At 39.0% G+C, this 19,700-nt stretch overlaps 11 protein-coding genes across 11 annotated transcripts; 10 read left to right on the top strand and 1 right to left on the bottom strand.

Annotated features, from left to right (window-relative positions):
• Positions 1 to 491: 491 nt before the first annotated feature.
• BDF20DRAFT_989753 (uncharacterized protein) lies at positions 492 to 1,986 on the top strand (the record flags this gene model as incomplete). The annotated part of the gene is made up of 4 exons (XM_053085304.1): positions 492 to 631; positions 676 to 860; positions 1,125 to 1,542; positions 1,857 to 1,986. 4 exons carry the CDS (start codon positions 492 to 494, stop codon positions 1,984 to 1,986), a joined length of 873 nt encoding a protein of 290 aa, XP_052933190.1.
• A 772-nt stretch (positions 1,987 to 2,758) lies between these two features.
• BDF20DRAFT_884434 (uncharacterized protein) lies at positions 2,759 to 3,593 on the top strand (the record flags this gene model as incomplete). Its single annotated transcript, XM_053081862.1, is given in 4 exon segments — positions 2,759 to 2,933; positions 2,949 to 3,331; positions 3,404 to 3,493; positions 3,575 to 3,593. A coding segment is annotated over 1 exon segment (159 nt), but the record flags the coding sequence as incomplete, so codon positions are not given.
• BDF20DRAFT_884433 (uncharacterized protein) lies at positions 3,251 to 3,620 on the top strand (the record flags this gene model as incomplete). Its single annotated transcript, XM_053081861.1, has 2 exons — positions 3,251 to 3,331; positions 3,404 to 3,620. Coding segments are annotated over exons 1-2 (174 nt in total), but the record flags the coding sequence as incomplete, so codon positions are not given.
• A 166-nt stretch (positions 3,621 to 3,786) lies between these two features.
• Positions 3,787 to 4,554, top strand: BDF20DRAFT_799078 (uncharacterized protein; the record flags this gene model as incomplete). Its single annotated transcript, XM_053076329.1, has 2 exons — positions 3,787 to 4,236; positions 4,303 to 4,554. Coding segments are annotated over 2 exons (702 nt in total), but the record flags the coding sequence as incomplete, so codon positions are not given.
• Positions 4,555 to 4,795: 241 nt separating this feature from the next.
• On the top strand, positions 4,796 to 5,476 carry BDF20DRAFT_824500 (uncharacterized protein; the record flags this gene model as incomplete). The annotated part of the gene is made up of 1 exon (XM_053077899.1): positions 4,796 to 5,476. One exon carries the CDS (start codon positions 4,796 to 4,798, stop codon positions 5,474 to 5,476), a length of 681 nt encoding a protein of 226 aa, XP_052933186.1.
• Positions 5,477 to 5,570: 94 nt separating this feature from the next.
• On the top strand, positions 5,571 to 5,878 carry BDF20DRAFT_884418 (uncharacterized protein; the record flags this gene model as incomplete). The annotated part of the gene is made up of 1 exon (XM_053081860.1): positions 5,571 to 5,878. A coding segment is annotated over exon 1 (226 nt), but the record flags the coding sequence as incomplete, so codon positions are not given.
• A 1,753-nt stretch (positions 5,879 to 7,631) lies between these two features.
• BDF20DRAFT_884409 (uncharacterized protein) lies at positions 7,632 to 9,005 on the top strand. The gene is made up of 5 exons (XM_053081859.1): positions 7,632 to 7,948; positions 8,025 to 8,154; positions 8,274 to 8,390; positions 8,512 to 8,563; positions 8,697 to 9,005. Exons 1-5 carry the CDS (start codon positions 7,851 to 7,853, stop codon positions 8,741 to 8,743), a joined length of 444 nt encoding a protein of 147 aa, XP_052933184.1. The 5' UTR covers positions 7,632 to 7,850; the 3' UTR covers positions 8,744 to 9,005.
• A 185-nt stretch (positions 9,006 to 9,190) lies between these two features.
• BDF20DRAFT_884408 (P-loop containing nucleoside triphosphate hydrolase protein) lies at positions 9,191 to 12,621 on the top strand. Its single transcript, XM_053081858.1, has one exon. The coding sequence runs from the start codon at positions 9,312 to 9,314 to the stop codon at positions 12,474 to 12,476; it is 3,165 nt and encodes a 1,054-aa protein (XP_052933183.1). The 5' UTR covers positions 9,191 to 9,311; the 3' UTR covers positions 12,477 to 12,621.
• Positions 12,622 to 14,055: 1,434 nt separating this feature from the next.
• On the top strand, positions 14,056 to 15,428 carry BDF20DRAFT_884406 (uncharacterized protein). The gene is made up of 3 exons (XM_053081857.1): positions 14,056 to 14,456; positions 14,548 to 14,644; positions 14,720 to 15,428. The coding sequence occupies exons 1-3, from the start codon at positions 14,272 to 14,274 to the stop codon at positions 14,972 to 14,974; spliced, it is 537 nt and encodes a 178-aa protein (XP_052933182.1). The 5' UTR covers positions 14,056 to 14,271; the 3' UTR covers positions 14,975 to 15,428.
• A 174-nt stretch (positions 15,429 to 15,602) lies between these two features.
• BDF20DRAFT_884403 (uncharacterized protein) lies at positions 15,603 to 16,434 on the bottom strand. The gene is made up of 2 exons (XM_053081856.1): positions 16,264 to 16,434; positions 15,603 to 16,195 (listed from the first exon to the last, which is right to left on the bottom strand). Exons 1-2 carry the CDS (start codon positions 16,388 to 16,390, stop codon positions 15,810 to 15,812), a joined length of 513 nt encoding a protein of 170 aa, XP_052933181.1. The 5' UTR covers positions 16,391 to 16,434; the 3' UTR covers positions 15,603 to 15,809.
• An 878-nt stretch (positions 16,435 to 17,312) lies between these two features.
• BDF20DRAFT_915242 (uncharacterized protein) lies at positions 17,313 to 19,634 on the top strand (the record flags this gene model as incomplete). The annotated part of the gene is made up of 5 exons (XM_053084288.1): positions 17,313 to 17,406; positions 17,491 to 17,870; positions 17,937 to 19,043; positions 19,188 to 19,491; positions 19,573 to 19,634. 5 exons carry the CDS (start codon positions 17,313 to 17,315, stop codon positions 19,632 to 19,634), a joined length of 1,947 nt encoding a protein of 648 aa, XP_052933180.1.
• Positions 19,635 to 19,700: the final 66 nt, after the last annotated feature.

Raw genomic sequence — 19,700 nt, 5'->3', positions numbered from 1 at the left:
CCATCTCCCCCACCTTTTACAGTGCTGCCAGCAAGTAAGGTCACAGCCAATCAAAATCAATGACTGAATAGGCGAAATGGATGTTATTGGCCAAACGAGAGGGCTGAGTAAGAACTTTTTTTTTTTTTTGGTTTTCTCTCCGTTTCTTTTCCGTTTGAGCAACATGGAGATGCTTGAGATTAGTAAGTGTGCCTTATCCTCTTGGAATGCAATATTGAACATCCATGATACTGCCCCTTGTCTGATGTGCTCGTCGAGAGTTTGAAGCATGGGAAGCGGGTTTCCGGACAGCTTGATAAAATTTCTCACTTTGTAGAACGACTCTACCTAACTGTTTTGCATGGTTTTATTGTGATGTTTGATCTCCTGACTTCAAGTTGGACAATTAAAATAAAAACACTGAATTCTTACGTTCTCATGAGTCCTTTTTCGTTCCTTTTTATTTTTGAGACTTGTATTTTTTGCTTCATCCACGAATCGTTAACTACTGTATGTCTGGCAAAAGAAAGAATCCTTCTCATCCATCCGCATCAACGCATACTATATCGAGTGACATACAATGGATTTTCGAACACAAGGATTCCTTGACATTCAAGACATATGCTGAGCATTTTGGCGTTTTGCACAAGCAGTAAGCGATGGTGTGTTATCGCACCATTGCTTGCGATGGACAAGGGCGTGCTTAGATCAGAAACTAAACCATCGACAAGCAGACGAAAGTGGCTTTAAGAGCTTTTGGCTGGGAACGCACACGCAGAAAAGAAACCGTACTCGATCATTGGCTCGTATCATTAATAATGTGGACAACAAACAGCTTGCCAAAGACGATGCGGAGATTCAGCTTTTGATACTCGGGAAAAGTATGTGTCCTCTGGGACAATCTTTGGTGCAGGCCCATTTCAGCGGTCTAAGGCCATTATAAATGAGTGAGTGATGCGTGATAGCCTGTGGCCCAAAACTGACTCATTCTTCTGTAGAATGCCGCCGTTTGCCGCTCATTTGCCATCCAAAATCAAGCAAACGATTGGAGAATGTGAGCTTTTGACTATGTACTTTGAAATCCCATCTTGGGCATCGCTCTTATCTGATCCTGACAAAAAAGTACTTGTGCGCTGGTCGAATAGTCATATCTGATGGAAATGACGGCATCCGCCCTGACGCCGCCACAATCTCCAAGCTGCAGCAGCATGACTTTGGATTCCAGTCTCGGATAGGGAGAGGTCAACACTGCACGCCCCCCCCACCATCGATAACCATGCGCTATGCCACGATCTTTTGCGAGCAAGTATTCTGCGTTTTTGGGTCTCTCCTAAAAACAATTTCAGTAGACCAACGGTCCACACTTTCGTGCTGCCGTAGTGAGGCAACTGACAAGTCTTGTACAGGCGAACCATGCCCTTCTCCACACCCTATCACCCCCGAATGCAATGGAATGGTAGAACGATTGAATGGGAACAATAGTCAAATCCTTAAAGAAATTGGCCAAGAAACAAGCCGCATTCTTGGGATGAATGCCTCCGTACTATTCTCTATTGTTATCGAGTAAGTTGTACATACTTTTCCATATGATTTTTTTTTTTTCAACAATAAGCAACCTTCTTATTAGCATCTTTTTGCCCAGTTGGTTTTGCAGTTGTAGTGCATAGTCATCGTTACAGAAAGATCAAATTTTCTAATTCATTTTCAGTCCAAAGTCCCGTTCCAAATTTTTCCCCGTAATCAGCAGCACTGTACGTGAGCCCGCAATTAAAGGCAAATTAATAAAAAAAAAAAAAAAAAAAAAAAAAAAAGTCTGAAACCTTGTGCTCCACTAGCTTATCTTCCCCATCACCACCAAAAAAAAAAAAAAAAAAAAGGTTAAACTTCAACCTGTTGACCAAAATCGGGTGTTGCGATTTGCAGCGAATCAAAAAACTTTTTGCACTTGAAAAACAGGTTTTGAGTGAATCAAGTCTTTCTTTGCAGACCAAATCTAATTTCAAATAAAACCATCCATATCGCGATATCGCGCGGTGAAAGGTTTAAAGTGAATTATTAAAGATTTCAAACGGTCAAGTTTCATATCAATCATCCCCATATCGATTAGGTTCATGTTTGGTCTGCAGCTATTTTAAAGTTCTTTATTCTTACTTTGGATACACGCAAGACTGCTGAGAGAATGAAAATGTGGCAACATGTCTCGGAATTCAACAATTTTCCTCATCCTCCACCCCGCCCCCCCCAGCTTCCAGCCTCACTCAAATTTTAAGGAAACAGGCACAAAATTAAGGTTGATTACTTTTGCCAGTGATGCATTACTGCTTTACTGACAAATCTAAACAGTCCTTCCACTGCCAAAAGAATGGTTCAAAGCATGTCTAAAACAAAGGGCCGTTATCATGAAATCAGTACTCACCAGCAACAAAGAGCTTTGTTGACAGAGAACACAGCATCGAAATTTACGTTTGTACAGAAAAAAAAAAATGGAATGCTTATACGAAAATTGATCGGATGGTACATAAAGTCGTTGCTTTTGTTCTTTTCTTTTTTCTTGTCGCCAACGCAAAGAAAATGAATGATTTAGTGGATCGGTAGTAGTAGCGAATGCTCTTGATAGTGACTTGTGGCAGTGAACCAACAAAAGTTTCCATCGCTTCCCTGTTGCCTAGTACTATGGAGCAAGTCAATTTTTCGTTGTTTTAATATCTACAATACAGTATTTTACCTTATATTTTAGACGATTTACAATTTTTAATGGACAATATACATTTTAATTTTAGATTTAGTAAAAAATATTTTTAGAAAAGTCCATAGTATTTGGATATTTGGATACTCAATTATTCAGTGATATTCAAGCAGCATTAAGGATGACATACAATCGAACCCTAGAAATTAGTCTCTATCAGTAAGAAAGTCGCCAATAATGGTTTTATTGATGTTATCTTGCAATAGGACAAACTACAAAAAGCTTGACAACTTTTTTACTAAATGACGATGTGTTCCGAGACCAACAAGATATTCGTTGGTGCCTTTTTTGGACAAGAATTCCAAAAAAAGTTAACTTTGAATTGATTGACATCAAACCATTGATAGAGGGCTGATGGTCATAGTATAACAGATACCATAGCGGAATGGGATGGTTATATTAACTGTTGTCAATGTTTTTGTATGCGTTCATGGGTGACTTTCAAAGATAAGCACTATAAAATATATTGCTCTCTTAGAGTCAAATGTTGTCTCTTTCACTTTTATTTCACGTTTTTAAGATACATACTATGACCCATGTTCAAAACAATAATTTATGAAAAGAAAAAGCAAATTTTTGAAAAGAAAAAATCAAGTGCTGTTAATGGTAACTTGCCTTTTGAAAGCCTATATACCTGATCATATATATACGTAGAGATTAATCATCGTGTACTGTTAGATGTAACGTGTATTGATTGCGGTAAAGGGGGTCATTACACCCAACAATACTTTAAATGTCAATTGTATGAGACAGAAACTGCAGATCAAGGTAAGCACCTCATGTGGCTTCAAAAGTTGGTAAATTCATCGTTAGTAAGCGACCTCATTGTACCTATAGTTGGTTCGATAGGCAGAAAACGCAAACAGAACTTTGAAATCAAGAAGGAAAAGAAGAAAGCAAGGAAAGAGAATAATGAAGAACCGGATAAAGACAATACCTGTTGTACCAAATGCAAGCAACCAGGACATAAATCGGTGCGTTCTCCTCTGTGTCCTCAACATGTATTATCAAAGGCAGAGGTCTTTCAACATCATTTGGGAAGTAATTACAAGGCGTTTACAAGAAGGTTGCCTCTTGATAACTGCGTTTTTGGTGACTATCGCAACACATTCAAGTCAAAAGTTGTTGAAGCTTGTTCTGTTATCCGAAACTTGGTTCTTAGAGCCAAGCTCTTTGTGAATTATTACGTCTTGGAAAATGCCACTCTTGCTGAGCCAAAGTGTATTAAATATATCTTTACACAAAATTTCTGGTACTCTATGATACAGCTAGTGAATGGACAAAGACCAACAAATAGTAGGCTGATATCACAACAATTACTGAGCTCGTTTGATTCTTTTAAAACGACTTACCCTAAGATTGTCTTCCCTGTCAAGCTCTTTCCTGGACTTAGTCAAGCCATTACAGAAGCATGCACCGAAATTGCTACTTCCTATACGAACAGTATAGTGGAAAATTTCGAGGAGAAACTTCTCTATTTTTTGGTATATAAAATACAAACAGCATTTGTGGTAAGTTGCAACTCAATCTTACTTGAATCTTATATGAATTTTAAAAAAAGCTCTCATCTTGCGTAGTGTATGCCTTGGAAGCTTGTAAAAAAAGTCACAAGTGATTTCTGCTATCAAGAGATATGCCAAGGAAAACCTACATGGCCAACTGATGACTACCTTATCAAAGATATAAAAGCAAAGATCCAAACCTTTTGTGAACCTTGGAAGAAGAAGCTGGGGAAGAAAGTGAACATGAAGACATTATCTGCTGATCCTGGGTCTTTCGTACCCTTTTTGTTATCTTTGAACGCAGAATTTGAGAGCGAACACGATGATCATAAACCATTTGACGTACGACGACGTCCTCTTCCAAAATTGCTATCCTTACTGCCAAAGGTTTCCGTTCAATGGAGGTTCATTACCTTGAGCGTGAACGCTCTGTCTTCTTTTGTGAAACGTTCTTTACCCCGCAATTACCAAAGCCAATTAGAGCTGTTTTTCCATGTCTTTGATTTCAAGAAACTCAGGTACAAAAGGTAAGCATACAGTTAATACGGTATGCAGTCGAGTATAATGTATGAGGTTTAACTTCTTGGGCACATGTAGTATCTCTGAACTTACACCGAATGGTGATAACAAAGAGCTCTTTGGTAATATTGTCAGAACGGATGGGTTTTCAGTTGACTTTCTTTTTTATAAAAGACAACAATCTGGCCATGGTGCCTCGTTCCAAAAATTTGACCTCACTCTTGATGATTTCTCTCTGGATGAAGTTGACAATACTTATTTACCTATTACCCTGGATCCCGGAAGAAAGTCTGTTTTTACTGCTGCTATTGGCCTTGAATATAACAGACAAGTGCGAAGATGCACTACATCCGAATACTATCATATGGCAGGGTCAACGAAATATTGTAAGAAATTGAACAGTATAAAAGCTGTTACAGGAATAGATCTAGTAGAAAGTCAAATCCCCTCGTCAAAGACCTCTCGTCTAGGAGTATATGAGGCGTTCACCAGTTATATGCTCAATAACTTAGACGCTCTCTTTAGTTTTTATGGACATGAAACAGCAAAGGACCGGTTTACGTTGTACCAAGGAAGGCAAAGAGCACCCGAAACTATGGCCAACATGTTGACTCATGGAACGGCCAAGTACAATCGCAAAAAGAGAAGCAAGGCAAGGAAGAGGAAAAAACAGCAGAAGAAGAAGAAGAAGAAAGGAAAGAATGTTGACAAACAGCCGCCAATCAAGTGAGTATCAATGAATTACATGTTCATCGTTTAGCTTACGCGCTGATTGATAATTTTTAGAAGTGACAAGAAGTGGAAGGCTGATAAGTACTCAGGATTCCCTAGAAGGGTACCATTGATTGTCTTTGGTGCTGGAATGTTTGGAAAAGATGTAGTAAAATTGAAAGGGCAAAGATGTGGTGTTGTCGGTAAACTTTTTGCAACTCTGAAGAAACGTGAAGCTGAAGGTCAATTGATTGTTGTCACAATCGATGAATTCAAAACCTCTAAAACATGCAGCCTCTGTTTCTATGATGATATGCAAATTGTTAATACCCCTGGATTCAAGGGTACCGGCGTTCTTCATTGCAAGCAATGTCTAAAGCTATGGCAGAGAGACATTAACGCCGCTATCAACATGATGACTATATCCCAAGCAGTTTGGTCTGGAGCGGGAAGACCCGATGTTTTTAAGCCAGCGAAGAAGAAAAAAGTATCGCCGTAATAAACACGGTTTTCCTTACATTTTGAGGATTTAGATCATTACAGGTAAGGAATAGTACGGTATTTTTTTCTTGTTTTTTTTTTTTGTTTCGCAATACTGACAAGTTTTTGGGATTTGAATCATTGTTTGAACGGTTTATATTTTCGTCTACAACACAATTGCAACTTATCTAAAATGAAAATATTAATCGTCCAAAAAAAAATATATTTCATCTAAAATATTAGTTAAAATACTGTAAGTATGTTTTCCCAAATATGGACATCGTTTTGAAGGGTCGTGCAAAAAGCGGAGAAGCCTTTCTTTTGTTTGCTAAAAATGTCAATTACTGGATCCATTGTCTTTGTTGAACAACACGTCCATGTGAGCGAAACAATACTGTAGGACACTTTTTACTTGTATACCTCAACTCACAACGAGGATGGTTTCGCAAACGTGATTTCGAACCGGTTTTCCAGGAAAAGCATTAGGTGAATACGAATAAAGTGTTTCTTGCAGAACAGAGAGAATCGCCTTTGTAAAATAATCTGGTTTTTGGTTTGTACAAATATTTGATTGTTCAGCGTCCAGATTTATATCATGAACTAGTATTTATACCTCAAAACTGACAAAAAAACCATTGTATCCTCACTTCTCCAAGAAGTTTATATGTACCTGCTTTATTAGTTGAAAGTATTTGACAACTTTTTCTTAGAAGGCTATATAAACCAACGATTCTCTTTCTGTGATGTAGAGCTACTTCTCTTTATTTACTTGACCTTCCAACCGCAGCATTGTTGCTTTTTTATCTACGTATTGAGAAGGAAACCTCTTGCAACACTTTATATTACTACTACTACTACTACTACTACTCACGGCCTTTCCTGTTCAAGTCTCTGCTTTTCAACCATAAATCCATCATGGGCAAAGTCAGACCTCCTATCTACTTACCACCGCTTCCTCGACCCTAACCAAACCCAAGATAATACCAAGAATGGTTTTCTCGACTCCTAACCATCCCATACCAACCTACGTGATGACTATCATCTATTCATCCATTTCAAAATAAATACGAAAGAGCAAATAGTGATAATTGAACGACTATACGTTGCTTGTCTTCATTTTTTTTTTCTTTTGTGGCTGTGGTGTATCCAGATTCTCTCTATTCATCCACTGAGGAGAAGACTAGCCCAATGGATACTAACTTTTTCTCGAGAATGATCGCACAACAGTCAACGCAATCTAAAGCAAAGGGAAAGGAGGATAGCCAGTCATAAAATCGCACGGCGGCTGTAATAACTTATCCATGAGACAATAGAATAACATTTGAGATATTATGGGGGGAGGGGGTATAGCAAGCCCTATTTATTTGATAATGATAAGGGAATAACTGCTGTGTAAACTACAAATGGTGTCGAATTCGTAGCTTACAAGTCTAAAAAACATGTGTGAACAGACCATGAGAGTAGTATCTAAAGTACGCACATCTCATCAGCATTTATATCTAGTAATAACTTGTGCCAACAGACTTGAGCTTTTTTCTGCAGTTGCAGAACTATTTATATAGGTTGATGAGGAACGCTCATGGAGCCAACGTTTCCAATGACATCATCATCACTGATTTAGGGTGCGCCATTAAGGTGCGCGCGATGGCTTCATTGGCTTGAAAATCATGTTGCACCCCACCACACCCCTTCCTCAGGTACAGAAAGTTTAAAAAAAGTCAAGAACGAGTTAGATTACAGTGAGGGAACTTCTGGGGTTACAATTGACAACGGAACGCTTTTTTTTATACAATCTATCGCTTCCTTAAGTGCTACACGCATACAACACAAAGCTTGAAACTCGCTTTGTTTCTATTTTTTTTTTGTGCACCTGTTTTATCTTTATTCATAAACCCAACCTACTCACTTTCGAAATGAACGCATTGCTCCGAATGACAACAACTCCATCGAGAGCCCACCATCTACGACACTATTCCAGTCAGACAGCTAAACCGAGTGGAACGCGCGGCGGGTATGTTTCAACAAGATGACAAAGATAGGCGCTATTGTCTTTTTTTACTGAACAAATACTTTATTTCAACATGCAGTATCATTGGATTCATGGTGGGTGTCATTACAGCAGGAGCAGCAGGATACTATTACTTGATGGATGAGTATAATAGTGCTTCGACATCTTTACTTCTTTCACTTCAAGAACTCCAAGCATCGACTGACAAGGTAAATAATGATATGCTTCACGGCATAAGCATTGATCGCTTAGAAAAAAAAAAAAAAATCATGGACACAAAAGACGCCTACATAGACTCACTAGGATCATTGTTGAAACATGATGATAGGTAAAGGATTATGCTCGTCGCATTGAAAAATTGGATAGAGAAGTAGCCAAATTAAAAGAAACAACAGCAACGAAACAGCAGTTGGCAGATACAAAAGTCGATTTTCGTAAATTATATGTAAGGAAATTGAGACAAGCTTGTCTATCCCAATTTGGAACAACATAGTGAGGCTGACATTGGGGTCATGTGAAACTAAAAATTTATTTTTCTTTCCTATTGCATGAATCAAAATTTCTAGGATACCTTGAATATTGAACATCTCGAATTGAAAACGCATATCTGGGGATTAGGTAATGTAGCGAGCTCCCACTCCTTATTATTTCCTCCCAAGTACAGAAAAAAAAAGGGAGACGAAATGAAAAATGACTGCGGAACAATCTAACTCTGAAATCTATTGTTGCTTTTTTTGGCTCGTGCCTATAGAAAAGGATCTTCAAAATAATAATGCCAGTGACCCTAAAGATGCTTGATCTAGGTAGATGACGCAGTTGTTCTCCCAATTTAGGTCTTCTATTCCCCTTCCACACACGCACACACGCATACACACACACCCCTTCTTTTCTAAATCATTACCCTATGTAAAAAGAGAAAATTCAGATTATATCTTAATCATCTTCCTTTTGCCTTTCTCATCTATAATAAAAGCCGCCCCCCGTTTTTTTTTCCGGTGGCTTATGTCCTTCATTATCAAAAATCAATGAAAAAAGAGCAAAAAAAAAAAAGAAAATGCACAAATGAAAAAGAATAGAATTCTGCCAAATATCGAAGTGAAGTAGTGTTAATTCAAAAACCGCTGCAAATCGTTTGGTGGCTACTCAGAAACAAACGACGTATATTCGTATTGTAAAAAAGGCAAAAAAAATTTTTAGTTAAAAAAATTTTATAAAATAAAGAAAAAGGATTGCAATTGTTTATTTCCTCTTTCCTCTTTAACGTTTTTTGTTCCCTCTCTATTATCACAAAAGACACCTTTTTGTGAACATCTTTTTTATTTTATAACCGCTCTATTCCATTCTCTATAGTCATAATATATTAAAGATGCCAGCTGCTGCTGCCGCTAAGAACAACACTCAGAGCGAAATTCAGAGTAAGAAGATGTCTATCGTCTCTCAAACTCCTTCCGAGGTTGAGAGCAAGAAGGTTAAGGATATCGTTACCAAGCTCGCCGCTGCTTCCGATGATGAACGTGAAGCTGTCGCCGCTGAACTTGTTGCCGCTGTCAAGGCAAACGGTATTCTCTCTCTCAAGTCTGTTGTCGATGCTTTGAAGAAGGATATTACCAGCAAGAAGAATGCCGGTGCCCGTGCTGGTGCCGTTGCTGCTGTCAATGCTCTCACCAACGAAAACATGGATAATCAAACTGAACCCTACATCGTTCCTTTCCTTACCAGCCTTTTGGAACTTCAAGCTGACAAGCAAACCGCTGTCAAGAATGCCGCTGATGCCGCTGCCAAGAACATGGTCGAAAAGATCAACCCTCTTGCTTGCCCTCAATTGGTTCCCTTCATCCTTGAAGGTCTCGGTAACTCTTGTAAGTGGCAAACCAAGATGCTCTCTCTTGAGCTTTTGGAATTGCTCGCCAAGAAGAACGGTCAAGAATTCATCGTTGCCATTCCTGATGTTGTCCCTGTTGTTTCCGACTGTATGTGGGATACCAAGGCCGATGTCAAGAAGAAGGCCACTGAAACCATGTCCACTATCTGTTCTCTTGTCGAAAACAAGGATATTGAACGTTTCATCCCTGCTGTCATTGCTTGTATCAACCACCCCGAAAACGTCTCTGAAACCATTCACTTGCTCGGTGCCACCACTTTCGTCCAAGAAGTCGATGCCGCCACTCTCTCCATCATGGTTCCTCTTTTGAGCCGTGGTTTGAATGAACGTGCCACTCCCATCAAGCGTAAGTCTGCTTTGATTATTGATAACATGTCCAAACTTGTCGATGATCCCGATGTAGCTGCTCCTTTCTTGCCCATCTTGTTGCCTGCTCTTGAAAAGGTCCAAGATATCGTTGCCGACCCTGAATGTCGTGGTGTCGTCCAAAAGGCTCTTGCCACTCTTCAACGTATTGCCAACCCTGGCCGTGAAGTCTACACCAAGGAACAAAAGAAGGAAAAGGTCGAAACCTCCATCAAGGAACTCTTGCCCGAAAACATGGACTCCTTCTTGGATGCTTCCGTCAAGTACATGAACGACGTTGCTCTCTCCCTCTGTATGTCCAAGAACTTCTTCAAGAACGCCTGGATCAAGGCTCTTGCTCCCTATGCCAAGACTTTCTTGTCAGCTGCTGATGCTGAATCCCTTGCCAGCTCTGCTTTGGACAAGTGTGAGGAAGCCGTCACTGCCAAGGATCCCGAAGAAGAAGATGATGAAGGTGAAGACCTTTGTGATTGTGAATTCTCTCTTGCTTATGGTGCCAAGATCTTGTTGAACCGTACTCACCTCCGTCTCAAGCGTGGTCGCCGTTACGGTCTCTGTGGTGCCAACGGTTGTGGTAAGTCTACTCTCATGCGTGCCATTGCCAACGAACAAGTCGAAGGTTTCCCTCCTCGTTCTGAACTCAAGACTGTCTACGTCGAACACGATATCGATGGTTCCGAAGCCGATACTCCTCTTGTTGACTTCATCCTCGCTTCCGATGGTGTTGAAACCAAGGATCCCGAACAAGTCCGCAAGATCCTTCTTGACTACGGTTTCTCTGAAGCCATGGTTACCAAGATGGCTATTGGTGAACTTTCTGGTGGTTGGAAGATGAAGCTCGCTCTTGCCCGTGCTATGTTGATGAACGCTGATATCCTCTTGTTGGACGAACCTACCAATCACTTGGATGTTGTCAACGTTGCTTGGTTAGAAAACTACCTTTTGGGTCTCAAGACTGTCACTTCCATCATCGTTTCTCACGATTCTGGTTTCTTGGATCACGTCTGTTCCGATATCATCCATTATGAACCCAACTTCAAGCTCAAGCGTTACGGTGGTAACTTGTCCGAATTCGTCAAGAAGGTTCCTCGTGCCGCTTCTTACTACTCTCTTGAAGCCTCTCAAATCAAGTTCAAGTTCCCTGAACCTGGATTCTTGGAAGGTATCAAGACCAAGGAACGTGCTATCTTGAAGATGAAGAATGTTGACTTCCAATACCCCGGTTCCGAGAAGAAGCAATTGCTCGACATCACCATGCAATGTTCTCTTGCCTCTCGTGTTGCCGTCATTGGCCCTAACGGTGCTGGTAAGTCTACTTTGATCAAGTTGTTGACCGGTGAAATCGAAGCTCAAACCGGTACTGTCTGGAAGCACCCTAACTTGCGTATCGCTTACGTTGCTCAACACGCTTTCCACCACATCGAAAAGCACTTGGATTCTACTCCCAACGAATACATCCAATGGCGTTACGCTACTGGTGAAGATCGTGAAGAACTCGATAAGAACGACCGTATGGCCAACACCGATGCGCAAAAGAAGATCATGGAACAAACCTTCGTCATTGACGGTGAAAAGCGTGTCCTTGAAGAAATCGTTGCTCGTCGTAAGCTCAAGCAATCTTACGAATACGAAGTCTCTTGGGTCGGTCGTTCCTCTATTGATAACACTTGGATCTCTCGTCAACGTCTCGAAGAAATGGGTTTCGGTAAGAAGATTGCTGAAGTCGATGCTGCTGAAGCTGCCAAGATGGGTCTCAACCGTCCTTTGACCTCCAAGGAAATCGAAAAGCACTTGGCCGAAGTTGGTCTTGATCCCGAATTCGCCACTCACTCTCGTATCCGTGGTCTTTCCGGTGGTCAAAAGGTCAAGCTTGTCATTGGTGCTGCTATGTGGAACAAGCCTCACATGTTGGTTCTTGACGAACCTACCAATTACTTGGATCGTGAATCTCTTGGTGCTCTTGCCATGGCTATCAAGGAATTCGGTGGTGGTGTTGTCATTGTTACTCACAACCGTGAATTCACTGAAGCTCTCTGTAACGAAGTCTGGAAGGTCGATGCCGGTCGCTTGACTCCCTCTGGTCACAACTGGGTCTCCGGTAACGGTACCACCGCCGTCAAGGAAGAAGAACAAGAAGATATGGTTGATGCTCAAGGTAACACCATCAAGGCTGTTCAAAAGAAGAAGAAATTGACTTCCAAGGAACTCCGTAAGAAGAAGAAGGAGCGTATGGAACGTCGTAAGCGTGGTGAAGAAGTTTACACTACTGATGAAGAATTGTAAACAGCAGGATCATATTCTTTAATATTACCTTCTTTAATATATAGCATTTTGTAGACATTTATTTTATACTCTTCCCCTTTCCCTTCCCTCTTTTTACATATTTAAAATAAAATAACAGACTTATTTGTATAAAACGTTAACACCCAACACAAGAAAAAAAGCCTTTTATTGATCATTATTTGAGTGCATTGAACGCTTCATGTGAGGATTACACTAAAACCAATGTGTTCTTCTCAAACAAAAAAGACATTGTGTCTGAAAGCCAAGTTAATTTTTCTTTTCTGTCAAAAGACTGATTTATTCTAGAATGACTAACGAACGAACGTTTCTTTTTTGTTGCAATATTTTCTATTTTTGAAAAGGATACTGCTTTTGGCTTTCTATGCATAATACATGTGACATTCTTGCGAACAGACCATGGTCTCACTTTTCTAGTTAATGATAAAAGTTCGAGTTTTCAAGGGAACTATATATTCTAAAAGTACGATATTCCTTAATATATATTTCGACTATTATAGCATCATCCGTTTTATTGTTTCTCTTTTATTGCCTCCTATTTTCTTCACTATGAAAAATAAAAAGGAAAAGGGGTGAAGAGGAGGAGACAGGGGAAGGAGTAGGAGGGTTTTTTCACGAAAGCAATATTGAATTTGACGAAAGGAGGGTACAGACTTTCTAAACAATCTGGGCTTTTTATATTATCATCATTAGACTATTACCGCTAGTAGGCTTATAAAGGTGTCTTTATTAAATTTTATTATTGAATCGAGATTAGTGCAATACAAGCTCATAGGGGTGGTAGTCCTTTGTCATTTATCTAATCAATTTTATATATTATTTTATTTCATTTCATTTTATGGTTTTTTTTTTTTTTTTTTTTTTTTTTTTAAGTGTAACTGTCATAAAATGCTTTAACATGTGGGCAGTGCCCCACATCTCAGATAGCCTTACTGTGTATTTTGAAATGCATCACGAAGAAGAGTAGCTCTAACGGGTTCCAGGCCCCTTTTTAAACAAAGGATAAATTTTCTGTCAAAGCTGTGGCGAAAGATGGTGGAAAGTTTTGCGTTTCCTTATTCATAATGAAAATAAGGTAGGAGACCTGCATATTTGCAATTAACGCATATTTCGTGTTTTATAAATCTCAGTACGCCCATGATTTACTATAAAAAGCGCAAGAGAGAATGATTCATTGTTCAATTCCCATTCCAAGTTAGGATTGGTGTTGGACCATGTTGCATACGGAACAGTATTGGGCAGTTTGAATGGTAGTTGAAGTAGTAGTAATAGTAGTAATAGTAATAGTGCAATAGTAGTAGTAGTAATAGTAGTAGTACAATAGTATAGTAGTAGTGGTAGTGGTAGTAATAGTAGTAGTAGTAGTAGTGACACTAATGAAGAAAACAAGACCCACCGAAGGTTCTCGCTCCATCTTTTTATTCATTGCTTTTTTTTTTTTTTTAAGTTCTTTTATTCTTCAGCCCAATCCATCCCTTCAGGTATGTTGGTAAGAAGTGTCCCCCTTCTAACCATAAAAAAAGAAAAGAATCATTCAATGCCTCAGTATGCCATTTTTCCTGTCTTCTTTCCCTTCTTCTTTTCTTTGTTGACAGAATTAAAAAGAAAAAGAAGAAGAAGAAAAAGAAAACCAATATAAATAGATTACAAACATAAAGACCCCATTCTTTTGCGGCGAGCAAAAAATCAATACAACTTCTTGCTCTTTTCTTTCTCAATTGTACTCATAACCTACTTGTCTCATCTACTCTACTTTTTCTTTTACACATACACAACTATGATTCTTTCAAGAAGATCAACGACAATTCAATTCTTATTTTTACTTGTCTTTCTGACTTTCAGTTATAACGTCCGAGCAGAGTATGTTCGACGTGGGGTAGCTCGTGTCATGGATTTCAATGAATATTCGGCTTTTAATGTAACAGAGGGCAGTGAGCTTGGAAAAAGAGATAGAGTAACATGGTAAGGTGTTTAGAATCTACTAGACTCTTACACTCACTCGCACTCACGCATATTTCTCTACTACAAAACCATCTGTTTTCAAAAATATAAGGTATAATGGTCAAGATTTGAAAAAAGCAGCATGCTTCACTGGTCGTAATGGAGCTCCAAGAGTAGATGCACATGTACACGATATGATCGGTGCTATGGTAAGGCATTCATCTTTTACGTATATTCCTTTTTCTTGAAGCTTTCTCTGACATGTTCATTGGTTTTTATGATAGGCAATGCACGGTTTTGAACAATGTAATAAATGTATGCGCATAACCAACAATCGGGCAAAAAGCAAAAAAGTCGTTGTACAGATTATTGACAAATGCGCGGCTTGTAAAGTTGGAAGTGCTATTGATCTGACGCCAGGAGCTTTCAAGAAGCTTGCTCCTGGAGGAGACCTGGGATTAGGTGTACTTGATATTACATTCAAGCCGGTGAAATGTCCAACGGGTGGTATATTCTCTAAACTGGCCCATTTACTCTGATCTGTAGTTAGTAGTACCAGCACATTATGCCTCTTTGTCTTTACCAAAAGACAATTCACATCACTGGCTCTGAAGGTGCAACATGTCAACACCTTTTTCACTTGCTAACAATTGTTTTTTATCTTTTAAAGTACATAGCATCTCTATTCCCTTTTTCTTTTTTCCTTTCCCTAACCGCTTTGGACATCTTTGTCGTAATTGTAATCAAACGAATTTTGTTTTCTTAAACTCTGTACACTTTCTCGAGTCGTCGTTAACATATACAAAAGAATAAAAAAAGGAGACATGACACTGTTTTTATTAGCAGAGGCGACCCCTTCCTCCTTTTCCTCTTTATACACAAAAAACACCTTTTTTATATATTTTATCCTTTCCATCGTGTGTTACGTTTCATAATGCATGTTTGAAACTGTGCGCAAAGACGCAGAACCTTAAAATAAAAAAACCAAACTAAGATCACAGACAGAGCCATGTGCTTATTTGCGATACTACAAAAATTTTTTTTTTGCTTCTTCAGGGTCTACAAGCGAGATTAAAATTCCTTTAAAAGGAATTTGAGGGAGCGGGATCAAAAAAAAAGACTTCAAAAAAAAGCACCAGCTACTATTTTTTATAGAAAAATATTTATAGCATGTATAAAAAAAAAAAAAGAGAGATGGGAGGGCATACTGAGCAAAAGGATGAGTGGGTCTATAATAAAAGCACGTGATGGTAATGATAGAGAATTTACATATACAATTTACACGGAAAGAGAGAGAAAGAGAAGAAACTTGAGTGAAAAACGATAGACACCTAAGGTGTAACGCACGAAGGGAAAGGAGGGGCAGGACCTGTATTACGATGATTGCTTGGGATGCATAAAGACATGTACGTGAGGGAGCTTCTTGACACTTTGAATTTCCGGTGGGTTCACCCAGTACACCCATTCGTACTTGTCGGAACCATAGTTGTTCTCTAAGATGTCTTCGATATAAGTACGAGACAGAGGAACTTGTGACCAGAGCAAGATGTGATCAATATCAGCCTCGACGGAATAAGGAAAGTCGTTGGGTAAGATGATCACAGGCGGGCGCTGGGCATCTTTCATAGTCCCGAATTCCAGCTTATTGGTTAAAAGGTAGTTTTCAAGAGAACCGTACTGTGCAAGAGTATCTTTTCTCCATTTATCATAGACAACTTGAACTTGTTTATGGCGATGAAGACTTTTGATCTGATTCGTAGCTATATAGCAAAATGACGATGGGTATATACCATTCAAATACTATAGCATTCAGATAAAAGATACTCACAAACAAAGTAGTAAACTTGCTCCCAGTTAAAAACTTCATCTTCATCTTTCGTCTTGTGTGTGACAGAACCGATGTCATTAGAGACGGGAGCGACGAGAGTAGTAGCAAGCTCAACGTTCGGTGGCATCGTGTCTCAGTAAGTATATGTTAGAAGAAAAGGAAGGATCGATGACAGAAAAAAGAAAAAAAAAAGTCAAAACTCTATTACGAACAGGGTCCATTTTATATCTTTTCAATTAGACTTAACCTTTTCCGGTCAACGGCTGCTATTATCATTCGCTCAGATCAAACGTCATTGTGTGGAGAAAATAAAGGGGAGGCTTTGTCTCAAATCCGCTATAACCAATAAAGTGTTGATTTCGCAGCACAATGTAGGAAACATGGAAAATTAGAAGAAAAAGAGATTGGCTACAGATCGTTAAATAATACGCTGATCCGATTCGTTACTAACAGCTTTTTGTTCCGCGCTCAGCTTCTCAAGTATATGTAAACTTCAGTACTATCTATCTCTGTACTTTATCTGAGGCGTACACTGTTAATACATTTGTATTTGAACTCATCATGAGGTTATCATCCAAATGCCTCACAAAAATAAATACAACAAGAGCTTGAGTTATCCTTTTTCTTTTCAATTTTGGATATCGATAATGTCTGCATACTTAATTGTTTCCATTAGAAGCTCTTTTCTCAAGTATGGTATAGTACCATCCAGGCCTATTCTCTTAAACTGCGTATGTGTGGTGAGGATCATCTATCCAAATCATGTGTAAATGTATCACAAACAGCCGCTTTTCTCTTTGGTACTCAATCTTTTGGATGCCATAGAAGAGTGAAGAACGCGACTGAAGGATCAGAGATGCTCAGTGCGTATTTTTAGAATTCCACACCTTTTGACCATTCAAAAGCGAGTAGAATACACACACACATATATACGCTGACACGCAAATACGCAAATACGCAAATACGCAGACTGAAACCTGTACCAAAAAAAATTAAATGTATGCTTTAAATAATTTCCGGCCCCTCTTCTACACAAAAAGAGTTTTTGGATGGCCTTTAAAATAAAACTCAATGCAAAGAAAAGTAAAAGATCGTACGAAGATGAGCAAGTAAAACAATTAACCACGCTATTTCCAAATGGAGGTAAACGCTCCCAAGCTCCGGTTGATAAAAGGTCGTTTGTCTCTTCTGACATGATTATTTTGGTTTACTAATGCTGATTCCTAGACCCGGATTATTTTCGATCGTGCCTCTCTTACTACAACGACAATGCTGTAGAACGAATCGTGGATAAAATTACCACTCGTTACGGAGGTCATTACCCGCAACTACCTTCAACAACGAATGAGCAGTTAGACGACAACAGGCTAAACGCTTGTTTGCGAATATTGGCACTTGATCTGTTTCCTGACTGTGATATTGCCTTTTTGAGGGAAAAAGTGTTATCTTACAGTTATGCTCATATTGAAAAAGTTACAAAAGCGTTGTTGTCCCAAAAGCACTATCCTGAACGATTGGACTATGGTAGAATGAATCCTGCAGACGGTATCCGTAGTGAACGATATAAAAAGCAGGCCTTTTTATTACTGACACAAAATTATCCTCAGGTAAACAAAACAAAAAAAAATAACATTTCATAGTTATTTGTCAAGTAACTTACATAAGAAAAAAAGGCTTGGAAATCGTCTATCAAAGCAATATTGGCAGAAAACAACTATGATTATTTGAAAAGTTTTGTACAATTGAAAGAAATGGGTTCTGGAGGATTTTGGTACACTTTGAAGAACTTTTTTATGCATTGGTCTGCAAATTCGTCTACTTCTCCCAACTTATCGACATCTTCGCATTCAATAAATCATGAAAGTAACAGTTTATCAATGTCGAACAGTTCTGATCAATATCTGCTGGAACAAATCAAAGAACTTCATCAACAGGACATTGACAGACAGTTAAAGAAGGATTTGCATTTAGCTCAGCAGCTCAATTATAAAGAATACGATAAACACAAGGAGCTACTTACATGTGATTGTTGCTATCTTGATGATTTCACATTTGAACAGCTTCTATTTTGCACTGAAGGTGCACATTCATTTTGTCACGATTGTATTCAGCGCTATATGTCAGAGGGCCTGTTCGGTCAAGGCAATTTACGTGGAAAAGCAATCATAGCGTGTATTGCCTCTACAGATCAGTGTCGCGGCTGCTTGTCAATGCAGGATCTGGAACATATTTTACCCACTGATATGATGAAAGCTTACGATATGTCGCTTTTAGAAAATATCATGATACCCAGCGAACATAGATATCTCAAAAAGATACAGTGTTGCTCTTGTTCTTATTTTGAAGTGGATGAAACCATGATGACCCCTCTTGAAGCAATACCCTTTTATAGCAACAATAATCACATAAAGTGGGCCGCCGCATGTCTTTTCGGCCTATTTCTCATCATGTTCGCAGTACTGGACTATTTCAACAAGGACAGCAACCAAAAGTATAATGTCTTTTGGCTGACTTTGTTGTTGGCTTCCCCGTTTCTTTTCAGACTCTTTTTGGCGATGCAACAATGGGACATCAAGAGTGATTTGGAAGTTGCATACCATCGCATTATGAATGAAAGAAGAGGAACGACTCAGTTCAAGTGTAAAAACGAAGCATGTCAGACGATAACCTGCCTTAATTGCAATCGCCCCGTAAAAGGAATTCACAAGTGTTTTGCAAAGGATACAGATGGCTTGCGTTTATATGTCGAAAAAGCCATGGCAGATGCTGTCAAGAGAACTGTAAAGTATAATCAAAGAATAGGCATGATATGTATGTATGATGTATATATGGTTAACCTGTCTTTCTCCTCGTCTCGGCTTTCATCCTAAAAAAAGTGTCCTCATTGCCTGCTGTCATTTCAAAAATCTGATGGCTGCAATAAGATTGTTTGTCGATGTGGTTATACCATGTGTTACGTTTGCAGAAAAGATATCAAGCGAGAATCCTATGCTCACTTTTGTGATCATTTTCGTGAGACACCGGGCGTAAAATGTAACAAGTGCAACAAGTGTGATCTGTACAAAACAGATCCCGAAGACAAACTGGTGAAGCAAGCAGCTGCAAGAGCGAAGAAACAGTATTTACAAGCACATCCTGAACTAGATATTGGCGGTAGAAATGGTGCTAGTACGAATGATAGTCTACCGCACATCGTGATTGGACCAAAAACCACCGCTGATAGATTAGGTAAGACAATGAGACAAGCATTCGAATAGTAAATATCGGGAAATAAAAGCACACTGACTCGTTATAATACATTGTGTATAGATGAGTGGAGAAGAATCTGTGTTATGTGGTGCTTGGAAAAGGTTATTGAATTTTGCGTGTAGAAAGAATGGATGTCTATATTCTTCTTGAAAAATATACATTACTCAACTTTAATGAAGATATGAGCC

The sequence above is a fragment of the Mycotypha africana genome, assembly GCF_025528875.1.
Source record: "Mycotypha africana strain NRRL 2978 chromosome Unknown BDF20scaffold_9, whole genome shotgun sequence".
NCBI lineage: Eukaryota > Fungi > Mucoromycota > Mucoromycetes > Mucorales > Mycotyphaceae > Mycotypha > Mycotypha africana.
Note: the sequence above shows the minus strand (reverse complement) of the source record. Positions and strands in the feature narration are given on the sequence as shown.

What these genes read in the sequence shown, in the direction of transcription:
- BDF20DRAFT_884409 (XM_053081859.1), top strand. Translation starts at nt 7,851, where the DNA reads ATGAACGCATTGCTCCGAATGACAACAACTCCATCGAGAGCCCACCAT. An exon ending in CCGAGTGGAACGCGCGGCGG is followed by an intron (nt 7,949 to 8,024) that starts GTATGTTTCAAC and finishes TTCAACATGCAG; the next exon opens with TATCATTGGATTCATGGTGG. An exon ending in AACGCATATCTGGGGATTAG is followed by an intron (nt 8,564 to 8,696) that starts GTAATGTAGCGA and finishes TCGTGCCTATAG; the next exon opens with AAAAGGATCTTCAAAATAAT.
- BDF20DRAFT_884408 (XM_053081858.1), top strand. Translation starts at nt 9,312, where the DNA reads ATGCCAGCTGCTGCTGCCGCTAAGAACAACACTCAGAGCGAAATTCAG.
- BDF20DRAFT_884406 (XM_053081857.1), top strand. Translation starts at nt 14,272, where the DNA reads ATGATTCTTTCAAGAAGATCAACGACAATTCAATTCTTATTTTTACTT. An exon ending in AAAAGAGATAGAGTAACATG is followed by an intron (nt 14,457 to 14,547) that starts GTAAGGTGTTTA and finishes CAAAAATATAAG; the next exon opens with GTATAATGGTCAAGATTTGA. An exon ending in ACGATATGATCGGTGCTATG is followed by an intron (nt 14,645 to 14,719) that starts GTAAGGCATTCA and finishes TTTTTATGATAG; the next exon opens with GCAATGCACGGTTTTGAACA.
- BDF20DRAFT_884403 (XM_053081856.1), bottom strand. Translation starts at nt 16,390, where the DNA reads ATGCCACCGAACGTTGAGCTTGCTACTACTCTCGTCGCTCCCGTCTCT. An exon ending in GCAAGTTTACTACTTTGTTT is followed by an intron (nt 16,196 to 16,263) that starts GTGAGTATCTTT and finishes TTTGCTATATAG; the next exon opens with CTACGAATCAGATCAAAAGT.